The 12,446-nt window shown below is 52.9% G+C and overlaps 1 protein-coding gene across 1 annotated transcript; it reads left to right on the top strand.

The window, feature by feature from the left end:
• Window positions 1-78: 78 nt before the first annotated feature.
• Window positions 79-9,344, top strand: COPE (coat protein complex I subunit epsilon). The gene is made up of 10 exons (XM_077788873.2): window positions 79-261; window positions 860-922; window positions 2,141-2,241; window positions 2,927-3,079; window positions 3,852-3,905; window positions 4,405-4,486; window positions 6,161-6,316; window positions 7,423-7,491; window positions 7,993-8,067; window positions 8,531-9,344. Exons 1-10 carry the CDS (start codon window positions 94-96, stop codon window positions 8,576-8,578), a joined length of 969 nt encoding a protein of 322 aa, XP_077644999.2. The 5' UTR covers window positions 79-93; the 3' UTR covers window positions 8,579-9,344.
• The last annotated feature ends 3,102 nt before the right edge of the window (window positions 9,345-12,446 follow it).

Genomic DNA, 12,446 nt, shown 5'->3' on the forward strand with positions numbered 1-12,446 from the left:
GCCGCCCGCTCATTGGCCGCCCCGCCCTAACCCCGCCCACAGCGCGTCGCTCTGATGACGTTTCGCCTCCTCGCGTTGCGATTGGCGGTTTCCATGGAGACGGCGGCTCCCGGCGGCCCCCGCGGCGCGGCCGCTTCCGGGGACGTGGCCGGGGCGATGGCGGCGACGGCGGCGGCGGAGCCGGACGAGCTCTTCGACCTCCGCAACAACTTCTACATCGGCGCCTACCAGGCTGCCATCAACGAGGCGCAGCGGGCCAAGGTCTGCACGGCGAGCGGGGCTGCCCGGAGCTCCCTGAGGGGCGCGCGGCCCGGCGGGGATTGGCGGGCCCGGGAGCGGCTGTGTGGGGCTGGGTTTGTGTGGGGCGGGTTTGTGTGGGGCGGGTTTGTGGGGTGGGTCTGTGTGGGGTGAGTCTGTGGGGTGGGTTTCTGTGGGATTGGGTTCGTGTGGGGTGGGTCTGTGTGGGGCTGGGTCTGTGTGGGGTGAGATTTTGGGGCTGGGTTTGTGTGGGTTGGGTTCTGTGGGGTGGGCTTTACAGGACAGGTTTCTGTGGGGTTGGTTTAATGGGGCTGTTGCTGTGGGGTGGGTTTGTATGGGGTGGATTTTATGGGGCGGGTTCCTGTGGGCTCTCGCTGTGGGGCGGGCTCTGTGGGGCAGGTTCTATGGGGCAGATTCCTGTGGGGCAGATTTCTATGGGGCAGGCTCTGCGGGGTGGGTTCTATGGGGCAGGTTCCTGTGGGGTCTGGTTTTGGGGCAGACTCTGTGGGGTGGGTTCTATGGGGCAGGTTTCTATGGGGTGGGCTCTGTGGGGTGGGTTCCATGGGCTCTGCGCTCCCGGTCCCACCGCTGCTCTCTGCAGCCCCGCAGCCCCGAGCAGGCCCTGCAGCGTGACGTGTTCCTGTTCCGGGCCTACATCGCCCAGGTGAGGGGCTGGGCCGGCGGGGAAGGGGTTAAACCCGCCCGGGACAGCCACAGCCCCCGGGAATCCCTGCCCGAATCCCACCAGGGAATCCCTGCCCGAATCCCACCAGGGAATCCCTGCCCGAATCCCACTGGGAATCCCTTCTCAATCCCACCGGGAATCCCTGCCCAAATCCCACCAGGGAATCCCTGCCCGAATCCCACCCGGAATCCCTGCCCGAATCCCACCCGGAATCCCTTCCCAAATCCCACCAGGAATCCCTTCCCAAATCCAACGGGAATCCCTGCCCAAATCCCACCCGGAATCTCTGCCCGAATCCCACCTGGGAATCCCTTCCCAAATCCCACCCACAGCCCCTTCCCAGTATAAATGCATTCCCTGGGTCCTGGGATTCCATCCCAAATCCATTCCCTGGGTCCTGGAATTCCATCCCAAATCCATTCCCTGGGTCCTGGAATTCCATCCCAATCCCAAATCCATTTCCATCTGTGCCCTGGGGTCCCTATCCCTGCAGATCCCTGAGAGTTCTGCTCAGATTTAACCTCCTTTCTCTTCCTGCTTTTCCCTTCTTTTCCTTTCTTTTCCTTCTTTTTTTTTCCTTATTTTTCTTCTTTTCTTTTCCTACTTTTCCTTCTTTTCTTTTCCTACTTTTCTTTGTTTTCTTCCCTGCTTTTCCTTCTTTTCTTTTCCTACTTTTCTTTGTTTTCTTCCCTGCTTTTCCTTCTTTTCTTTTCCTACTTTTCCTTCTTTTCTTTTCCTGCTTTCCCATTTCTCCTTTCCCGTTTCCCCACTCCCTTTCCCATTTCCCTGCTCCCTTTCCCTGCTCCCTTTCCCGTTTCCCATTTCTCCTTTCCCGTTTCCCCACTCCCTTTCCCTGCTCCCTTTCCCCATTTCTCCTTTCCCGTTTCCTCACTCCCTTTCCCTGCTCCCTTTCCCGTTTCCCATTTCTCCTTTCCCATTTCCCTACTCCCTTTTCCATTTCCCATTTCTCCTTTCCCGTTTCCCTGCTCCCTTTCCCGTTTCCCATTTCTCCTTTCCCGTTTCCCATTTCTCCTCTCCCGTTTTCCTACTCCCTTTTCCATTTCCCATTTCTCCTTTCCCGTTTCCCATTTCTCCTTTCCCATTTCCCATTTCTCCTTTCCCGTTTCCCTACTCCCTTTTCCATTTCCCATTTCTCCTTTCCCGTTTCCCCGCTCCCTTCCCGTCGCTGCGGTGCAGAGGAAGTTCGGCGTGGTGCTGGAGGAGCTGCAGGGCAGCTGCAGCCCCGAGCTGCAGGCAGTCAGGATGTTGGCTCAGTTCCTGGCCAGCGAGAGCCAGAGGTGAGGCCGGGCCCTGGGGCAGCTCAATTCCCTCTCTCCAGGAGCCTTTGGGAAGGAGAGGCTTTGGAGATCATCCCGGGACACCCTCGGGTGCTCAGGCTGCTCCAGCCTGGCCCTGGGCACGTCCGGGGATGGAGCAGCCTCAGCTTCTCCTGCTTTATCCTCTTTCCTCCCCGTTTTCTCCCCTGTTTTATCCCATTTCCCCCCTTCTATTTTCTCCCTCTCCTATTTTCTACCCTTTCTGTTTTCTTCCCCCGTTTTCTCTCCCATTTTATCCCTTTTCCCCTCTTCTGTTTTCCCCCATTTTCTCCCCCGTTATCCTGCATTTTCTCACCCATTTCATCCCCATTTTCTCCCTCCCTTTTCTTCCCCCATTTTCCCCGCCATTTTCTCCTATTCCCCCCTCCCACTTTCTCACCCACTTTGTCCCCATTTTCTCCCCCATTTTCTCTGCCATTTTCTCCCCCATTTTGTCCCTGTTTTCCCCCATTTTCTCCCCCATTTCTCCCCCGTTTTCTCCCCCGTTTTCCCCTATTTTCTCCCCCAAATTTCTCCCCCTTTTCCTCCCCCTTTTTCTCCCCCTTTTTCTCCCCCATTTTGTCCCTGTTTTCCCCCATTTTCTCCCCCATTTTGTCCCTGTTTTCCCCCATTCTCTCCCCCATTTTCTCCCCCGTCCCACCCCCAGGGACGCCATCGTGGCCGAGCTGGACAAGAAGATGGCCAAGAGCGTGGAGGTGGCCAACTGCACCTTCCTGCTGCTGGCAGCCTCCATCTACCTGCACGACCAGAACCCCGAGGCTGCGCTGCGGGCCCTGCACCAGGGGGACAGCCTGGAGTGGTGAGGGACCCCGGGAACGGGGTCACAGACCCCCAGGAACGGGTCACACCTCCCCCAAAAATGGGGTTACAAACCCCCCAAAAACGGGGCCACATAACCCCCAAAAACGGGGCCACAAACCCCCAAAAACGGGGCCACAAACCCCCAAAAAATGGGGCCACAAACCCCCAGGAATGGGGTCACATCTCCCCCAGGAACAGGGTCACATCTCCCCCAAAAATGGGGCCACAAACCCCCAAAACTAGGGTCAGAAACCCCCAAAAATGGGGCCACAAACCCCCAAAAACAGGGCCACATACCCCCCCAAAAACGGGGCCACATACCCCCCCAAAAACGGGGCCACATACCCCCCCAAAAATGGGATCACACCTCCCCCAGGAATGGGGTCACATCTCCCCCAGGAACAGGGTCACATCTCCCCCAAAAATGGGGCCACAAGCCCCCAGGAACAGGGTCACATCTCCCCCAAAAATGGGGCCACATACCCCCCAAAAATGGGGCCACATACCCCCCAAAAATGGGGTTACAAACCCCCAAAAATGGGGTTACAAACCCCCAAAAAAGGGGCCACAAATCCCCAAAAATGGGGGTTTGGGGTGGGGAGGGACCCTCAGTACAGTCCCGGGTGGCTTTGGGGTCAGTCCCGGGTGGCTTTGGGGTCAGTCCCGGGTGGCTCAGAGCCCTGTGCAGCCGTTCCTGGAATTCCAGCCGTTGGGAATTCCCGGGATCTGCCGGGCTCCGAGTGCAGCGGCTCCGCTCTCTGCCCCTGCAGCCTGGCCATGACCGTGCAGATCCTGCTGAAACTCGACAGGCTCGACCTGGCCAGGTGGGATTGGCCCTTCCCTTTCCCTTTTTCCTTTTTCCCTTTTTTCTTTCCCTTTTTCCTTTCCCTTTTTCCTTTCTATTTCCCTTTTCCTTTTACCTTTCCCTTTTTCCCCTTTTCCTTTCCCCTTTCCTCTTTTTCCCATTCCCTTTTCCTTTCCCATTCCCTTTTCCATTTCCCTTTTCCCTTTCCCTTTTTCCTTTTCCTCTTCTCCCCTTTTCCCCTTTTTCCTTTTTCCCTTTTTCCCTTTTTCCCTTTTTCCCTTTTCCTTTTTCCCCTTTTACTTTTCCCTTTCCCCTTTCCTTTCTTCCTTCTCCTTTTCTTTCTCCTTCTCCTTCCCCTTTTCTTTCCCCTTTTCCTTCCCCTTTTCCAAGAATCAAACCAGGCCTCACCTGGTGAAATAAAACACAGAAAACTCAAGGTGAAAGCCCCCAGATTTTTTTGTTTTGTTTTGTTTTGGGCTGAAATCCCTTTTCCTTTGTGATTCCCACTTTTCCTGCAGGAAGGAGCTGAAGAAGATGCAGGAGCAGGACGAGGACGCGACGCTGACCCAGCTGGCCACAGCCTGGGTGAACCTGGCCTTGGTGGGCACCCTCTGCCAGGAGGAGCCAGATGGTCCCAAAACACCCCAAAAAAAAACCCAAAACACCCCCAAACACCCCCAAAACACCCCAGGGAGCTGCTCTGCTGCCCCAGGACTTCAGGACACAAAATGTCCTTGGAGCTGTTTGGGAGTGAGGCAGAACTGCTGAGTTTGGGAAGCAGGAGGGATGAAAAGAAACTCCTCAAATTCCTGGGATCCAGGGGCACACAGCCTGGGGATCCTTTAAATGAATTCCTCAAATTCCTGGGATCCAGGGGCACACAGCCTGGGGATCCTTTAAATGAATTCCTCAAATTCCTGGGATCCAGGGGCACACAGCCTGGGGATCCTTTAAATGAATTCCTCAAATTCCTGGGATCCAGGGGCACACAGCCTGGGGATCCTTTAAATGAATTCCTCAAATTCCTGGGATCCAGGGGCACACAGCCTGGGGATCCTTTAAATGAATTCCTCAAATTCCTGGGATCCAGGGGCACACAGCCTGGGGATCCTTTAAATGAATTCCTCAAATTCCTGGGATCCAGGGGCACACAGCCTGGGGATCCTTTAAATGAATTCCTCAAATTCCTGGGATCCAGGGGCACACAGCCTGGGGATCCTTTAAATGAATTCCTCAAATTCCTGGGATCCAGGGGCACACAGCCTGGGGATCCTTTAAATGAATTCCTCAAATTCCTGGGATCCAGGGCACACAGCCTGGGGATCCTTTAAATGAATTCCCAATCAGGAATTAACCAGCCCAGGCATGACCATGAGGGTGTGAATTGGGAATTCCCATGATCGTGTGGCTGGAAATCAGGAATTCCCAGCCCAGGAATGGCTGTCAGTCAGGAATTCCCAGGCTGTAAATTAGGAATTCCCAGCCCAGGGATGAATGTAAATGCCCATGACCCTGAAAATGTAGATCACGCATTCCCAGCCCAGGAAGGGCTGTCAATCAGGAATTCCCAGGCTGTAAATCAGGAATTCCCATGCCCCCCGGGCTGTCAATCAGGAATTCCCAGGCTGTCAATCAGGAATCCGGAGGCTGTAAATCAGGAATTCCCATGCCCCCCCGGGATGTAAATCAGGAATTCCCAGGCTGTCAATCGGCAATTCCCATGCCCCCCGGGATGTCAATCAGGAATTCCCAGGCTGTCAATTGGGAATTCCCAGGCCGTCAATCGGGAATTCCCAGGCCGTCAATCGGGAATTCCCAGGCCGTCAATCAGGAATTCCCAGCCTGTCAATCGGGAATTCCCGGGATGTCAATCAGGAATTCCCAGCCTGTCAATCGGGAGTTCCCGGGATGTCAATCAGGAATTCCCAGGCTGTCAATCGGGAATTCCCAGGGTGTCAATTGGGAATTCCCAGCCCGGGAATGGGGAATTCCCAGCCCGTCAATGGGGAATTCCCAGGCCGTCAATCAGGAATTCCCAGGGTGTCAATGGGGAATTCCCAGCCCGTCAATGGGGAATTCCCAGGGTGTCAATGGGGAATTCCCAGCCCGTCAATGGGGAATTCCCAGCCCGGGAATGGGGAATTCCCAGGGTGTCAATCGGGAATTCCCAGCCCGGGAATGGGGAATTCCCAGGGTGTCAATCGGGAATTCCCAGCCCGTCAATCAGGAATTCCCAGCCCGGGAGCGTCCCTCAGTGAGGAATCCCTCCCGCAGGGCGGCGAGAAGCTGCAGGACGCCTTCTACACGTTCCAGGAGCTGGCGGAGCGCGGCTGCCCCTCGCTGCTGCTGCTCAACGGGCAGGCGGCCGCCGCCATGGGCCAGGGCCGCTGGGACGAGGCCGAGGGGCTGCTGCACGAGGCGCTCGACAAGGTACCCCGAGTCCACAGGGACCCCCGAATCAGCAGGGACACCCCGAGTTCACAGGGACACCCCGAATTTACAGGGACACCCCGAATCCACAGGGACCCCCGAATCCACAGGGACACCCCGATCCGCAGGGACACCACGAATCCACAGGGACCCCCGAATCCGCAGGGACACCCCGAGTTCACAGGGACACCCCGAATCCACAGGGACACCCCAAATTCCACAGGAACACCCTGAGTTCACAGCTCGACAAGGTACCCCGAATTCCACAGGGACACCCCGAGTTCACAGGGACACCCCGAGTTCACAGCTTGACAAGGTACCCGAGTTCACAGGGACATCCTGAATTCACACAGGGACACCCCGAATTTACAGCTGGACAAGGTACCCCAATTCCACAGGGACACCCCGAATCCACAGGGACACCCTGAATTCCACAGGGACACCCCGAATTCACACAGGGACACCCCGAGTTCACAGGGACACCCCGAGTTCACAGCTTGACAAGGTACCCCTAATCCACAGGGACACCCTGAATTCCACAGGGACACCCCGAATTTACAGCTGGACAAGGTACCCCAATTCTACAGGGACACCCCGAGTTCACAGGGACACCCCGAATTCCACAGGGACACCCCGAATTCACACAGGGACACCCCGAATTTCCAGGGACACCCCGAATTCACACAGGGACACCCCGAATTTCCAGGGACACCCAGAATTCACAGCTCAACAAGGTACCCAAATTCACAGGGACACCCCAGATTCACACAAGGACACCCCAAATTCCACAGCTTGACAAAGTACCCAAATTTACAGCTGGACACCCCAAATTCACAGAAGAGACACCCCGAATTCACAGCTGGATAAGGTACCCCGATCGCAGGGACACCCCAAACCCCACAGGGGCACCCCAAATTCCCAGGAGTTTTCCTTCTCAAATCCACAGCAGTGACAGTTTATGGATCCACCTCGCTGTGCTTGGGATTGCAGAGTGGTATATTAAATTATATTAAGTTTTATTGTGCTTTGTTATTTTATTTTATTTTATTTGACATTTCATTTCACGTTTTATTTTATTTTATTTTATTTCTTTTGCTGGTTCCCAGGACAGTGGGCACCCTGAGACCCTGCTGAACCTGGTGGTGCTGTCCCAGCACCTGGGCAAGGCCCCGGAGGTGAGCGGGGTCCTGGGGGCAGGGATGGGGAAATGGGCTCATTTTGGGGGAAATGGGATAATTTTGGGGTTAAATGGGATAATTTTGGGGTTAAATGGGATAATTTTGGGGATGAACAGGCTCATTTTAGGAATGGGGAGCTCACAGCCCCAGGGAGCTCTTGGGAATTGCCCTTTCCCATGGAATTGGATGATCCTGAAGGTCCCAACCCAAACCATTCCAGAATTCCACATTATTGAGAAAAAACCTGGACACAAAAAGCCTTTAGAGCTCTAAGTCCTGCTCTTCCTGATTTTATTTCATTTTTAACTTGGAACCACCACTGAAAGTTGATTTTAAAGTGTTCTATTTTTTTATTCCAAGTGTGTGCATGGCTCCTACTGGTTTGAACTGGGACAGTGAGAAAAATCAGGATTTTAGGTGTAAAAAACAAAAACACATTTAGGTGGGATTTACTCCACTCTGCCACCTCCAAATTGAGTTTTTTTTGGTCCCCCCCAGGTCACCAATCGTTACCTGTCCCAGCTGAAAGATGCTCACAAAAACCATCCCTTCATCAAGGAGTACCAGGCCAAGGTAGGGAATGGGAGAAAACAGAAATAATAACCAAAATAAATCAAATAAATGGAATTTCCCCCCATTCTGATGGAGCCAGGGGGTTCCTTACAAACAAATCCCAAGGGAGCAGCTCCATCTCCTTCAGGTTTTCCAACCTTTTTGGGAATCCCAAAATCTGCCTGAGATGCAGATTTTTAATCCAGGTGGAAATTTGTGCTGAAAACAGGAAAAGAAAAACCCAAAAAAACTGGGAGAGGGAATTTGGGGAGAGGGGAAGGGAAAAGCAGCAAATGACAAAAAAGGGATAAATTGGGTTTGCTGCTGGAATTAATTGAGTTTTAGGGAGCTGATTGTGGTGTGTTCTGCTAGAGGAGAGGTGATACATGTAAATTTGAGGAGGATTGATTGATAATGATTCATTATTGATTAATAAATGAATTTATAATTAATTTAATACATTTATTTTTGGCTGTGGTTGCAGGAGAACGACTTTGACCGCCTGGCCCAGCAATATGCACTGAGTGCCTGAGCCCTGGGCAGGGAAAATCCCTGGAACCCAAAAAATCCCTCTGGAATGGGGAAAATCCCCCTGGAACAGGGAAAATCCCTCTGGAACCCAAAAAATCCCTCTGGAATGGGGAAAATCCCCCTGGAACAGGGAAAATCCCTCTGGAACCCAAAAAATCCCTCTGGAACCCAAAAAATCCCTGTGGAATGGGGAAAATCCCTCTGGAACAGGGAAAATCCCTCTGGAACAGGGAAAATCCCCCTGGAACCCAAAAAATCCCTCTGGAATGGGGAAAATCCCCCTGGAACAGGGAAAATCCCCCTGGAACCCAAAAAATCCCTTTGGAATGGGGAAAATCCCTCTGGAACAGGGAAAATCCCCCTGGAACCCAAAAAATCCCTCTGGAATGGGGAAAATCCCTCTGGAACAGGGAAAATCCCCCTGGGACCCAAAAAATCCCTCTGGAACCTGTGGGATCCCCCGAATTTGGGGTTAAATTTTGGGCTTCAAGCCCCTCCTGAGGCCTGAACCATTCCCAAGCAATGGAATTCGTTCCTGGATCTCCCAGCCCTGGAATTTCTGGGATTGCAGCCCTGGGGGAAGGTGAAACTCCAACATCTCCACGGATCCATCCCAAATTCCCAAATTCCGCAGCACCTTCCAGCCCTTCTGCTGATTCTTTTTGGGATAAAAATCCCTGGTGAGAGGGAAAACCCCAAAACAGTAATGAATAAATTAAAAAAAAATAAAATAAAATAAAATAAAAATAAAAATACTCGTCCTGTAATAGGCTCGGGCTGAGTCTGGTGTCCCCCCTGCAGTGTCCTCGTCACCAATCCCTGCTGGGTCCAACCTGGATTTTTAGGATTTAGGATTTTTAGGATTTATTCCCCATGGAATTTCCCCCAATCCCTGCTGGGTCCAACCTGGACTTTAGGATTCAGGATTTTTAGCATTTAGGATTTATTCCCCATGGAATTTCCCCCAATCCCTGCTGGGTCCAGCCTGGATTTTTAGGATTTAGGATTTTTAGGATTTATTCCCCATGGAATTTCCCCCAATCCCTGCTGGGTCCAGCCTGGATTTTTAGGATTTAGGATTTTTAGGATTTATTCCCCATGGAATTTCCCCCAGTCCCTGCTGGGTCCAGCCTGGATTTTTAGGATTTTTAGGATTTATTCCCCATGGAATTTCCCCCAATCCCTGCTGGGTCCAACCTGGATTTTTAGGATTTAGGATTTAGGATTTTTAGGATTTATTCCCCATGGAATTTCCCCCAGTCCCTGCTGGGTCCAAGCTGGATTTTTAGAATTTAGGATTTTTAGGATTTATTCCCCATGGAATTTCCCCCAATCCCTGCTGGGTCCAGCCTGGATTTTTAGGATTTTTAGGATTTATTCCCCATGGAATTTCCCCCAATCCCTGCTGGGTCCAGCCTGGATTTTTAGGAATTACTGTGGCAGAAATCCCCATGGGAATTTCCCTCAATCCCTCCCAGATCCCATCTGGATTTTTGGGATTTTTCCCCCTCCCCACGGCTCCGTGCCCGAGTTTTGGGGTTTTCCCTGCGGTGCCCCGGCCCTGGTGGCACTGGAAGGTGGCACTGAGGGGTCCCTTTGTGCCACCTGGACGGGGACAGGGGGACACAGCAGTAAAATAAATGACATTTATGTCCTTTTTATTTTCTATTGATATCGGTTTATTTTCTATTTATATCAGTTTTATTTTAAATCAGTTTATAATATATAAATTAATATATGAATATATATATATTTCTATAGTATACAATATAATTTATATCAAGATAATAAAAATATTATATTTATATTGATATATAAGAAGCCCAAATTGGCACTTGAATCCCCTCCATTGGCAGCTGAGAACTCAAACTGGCACCCGAGACCCCAAATATTGGCGCCCAAGACCCCCAAACTGGCACCCGAGACCCCCAAATTCCCACCTGAATCCCCTCAATTGGCATCTGAGACCCCAAACTGGCACCTGAGACCCCCAGATTGGCACTTGAATCCCCCAAATTCCCACCCGAGACCCCCAAATTCGCACCCAAATCCCTTCCATTGCCATCTGAGAGCCCAAACTGCCATCCCAGACCCCCAAATTCCCATCCCAGACCCCCAATTCCCATCCCGGACCCCCAAATTCCCATCCCAGACCCCAAATTCCCATCCCGGACCCCCAATTCCCATCCCAGACTCCAAATTCCCATCCCAGACCCCCCAATTCCCATCCCAGACCCCCCAATTCCCATCCCAGACCCCCAATTCCCACCCCAGACCCCCAAATTCCCATCCCAGACCCCCCAAATTCCCATCCCAGACCCCCAAATTCCCATCCTGGACCCCCAAATTCCCATCCCAGACCACCAATTCCCATCCCAGACCCCCAAATTCCCATCCCAGACCCCCCAGTTCCCATCCCAGACCCCCCAAATTCCCAACCCAGACCCCCAAATCCCATCCTAGACCCCCCAAATCCCACCCCAGACCCCCCAAATTCCCATCCCAGACCCCCCAATTCCCATCCCAGACCCCCAATTCCCATCCCGGACCCCAAATTCCCATCCCAGACCCCCAAATTCCCACCCGAATCCCCCAAATTCCCACCTGAATCCCCTCAATTGGCGTCTGAGACCCCAAATTCCCATCCCAGACTCCAAATTCCCATCCCAGACCCCCAGTTCCCATCCCAGACTCCAATTTCCCATCCCAGACCCCCAAATTCCCATCCCAGACTCCAAATCCCACCCCAGACCCCCCAAATTCCCATCCCGGACCCCCAAATCCCCCCCGGGTGCCGCCGTTGGCAGCCGCGGCTCGGCGCCCTCTCACCGCCGGTGCCCCCCCGCCGCCGCTGCCGAACTTGGGCTTCTCTTTCCTCTCTTTTCTCTCTTTTTCCCTCTTTTCTCTCTTTCCTCTCTTTTCTCTCCATTCTCTCTTTTCTTTTTCCTCTCTTTTCTCCCTTTTCTCTTTTTCCTCTCTTTTCTCTTTCCTCTTTTTTCTCTCTTTTCTCTCTTTTCCCTCTTTTATCTACTCTCTCTCTTTCCTCTCCTCTCTTTTCTCTCTTTCCTCTCTTTTCTCCTTTTTCTCTCTTTCCCCTCTTTTCTCTCTTTTCCCTATTTTCTCTCTTTTCCCTCTTTTCTCCCTTTTCTCTCTTCTCTCTCTTTTCTCTTTTCTCTCCATTCTCCCGTCTCTCCCTTTTCTCTCTTCCCCCCTTCTCTCCCTTTTCTCCCTTTCCATTCTCCCTTTTCTCCCTTCTCTCCCTTTTCTCTCTTTCCCCCCTTTCCTCCTTCTCTCCCTTCTCTCCCTCTCCATCCTCCCTTTTCTCCCTTTCCCCCCTTCTCTCCCTTTCCTCTCCATTCTCCCTTTCCTCTCCCTTCTCTCCCTTTCCCCCCTTTTCTCTCTTTTCTCCCTCTGCATTCCCCCTTCTCTCCCTCTCTCCCTTTCCTCTCCATTCTCCCTTTTCTCCCTTTTCTCCCTCCCTTCTCTCCCTTCTCTCTCCTCTCCCTTTCCTCTCCCTCTCTCCCTTTCCTCCTTCTCTCCCTTTCCTCCCTCTCTCCCTTTCCCCGCTCTCTCCCTTTCCCCGCTCTCTCCCTTCCCTCTCCATCCTCCCTTTCCTCCCTCTCTCCCTTTCCTCCCTCTCTCCCTTTCCTCCCTCTCTCCCTTTCCCCCCTCTCTCCCTTTCCGCGCTCTCTCCCTTTCCTCCCTCTCTCCCTTTCCTCCCTCTCTCCCTTTCCTCCTTCTCTCCCTTTCCTCCCTCTCTCCCTTTCCCCGCTCTCTCCCGTTCCCCACTCTCTCCCTTTCCTCCCTCTCTCCCTTTCCCCGCTCTCTCCCGTTCCCCGCTCTCTCCCTTTCCTCCTTCTCTCCCTTTC

The sequence above is a fragment of the Lonchura striata genome, chromosome 28 (assembly GCF_050655825.1).
Source record: "Lonchura striata isolate lonStrDom1 chromosome 28, ASM5065582v1, whole genome shotgun sequence".
Taxonomy (NCBI): domain Eukaryota; kingdom Metazoa; phylum Chordata; class Aves; order Passeriformes; family Estrildidae; genus Lonchura; species Lonchura striata.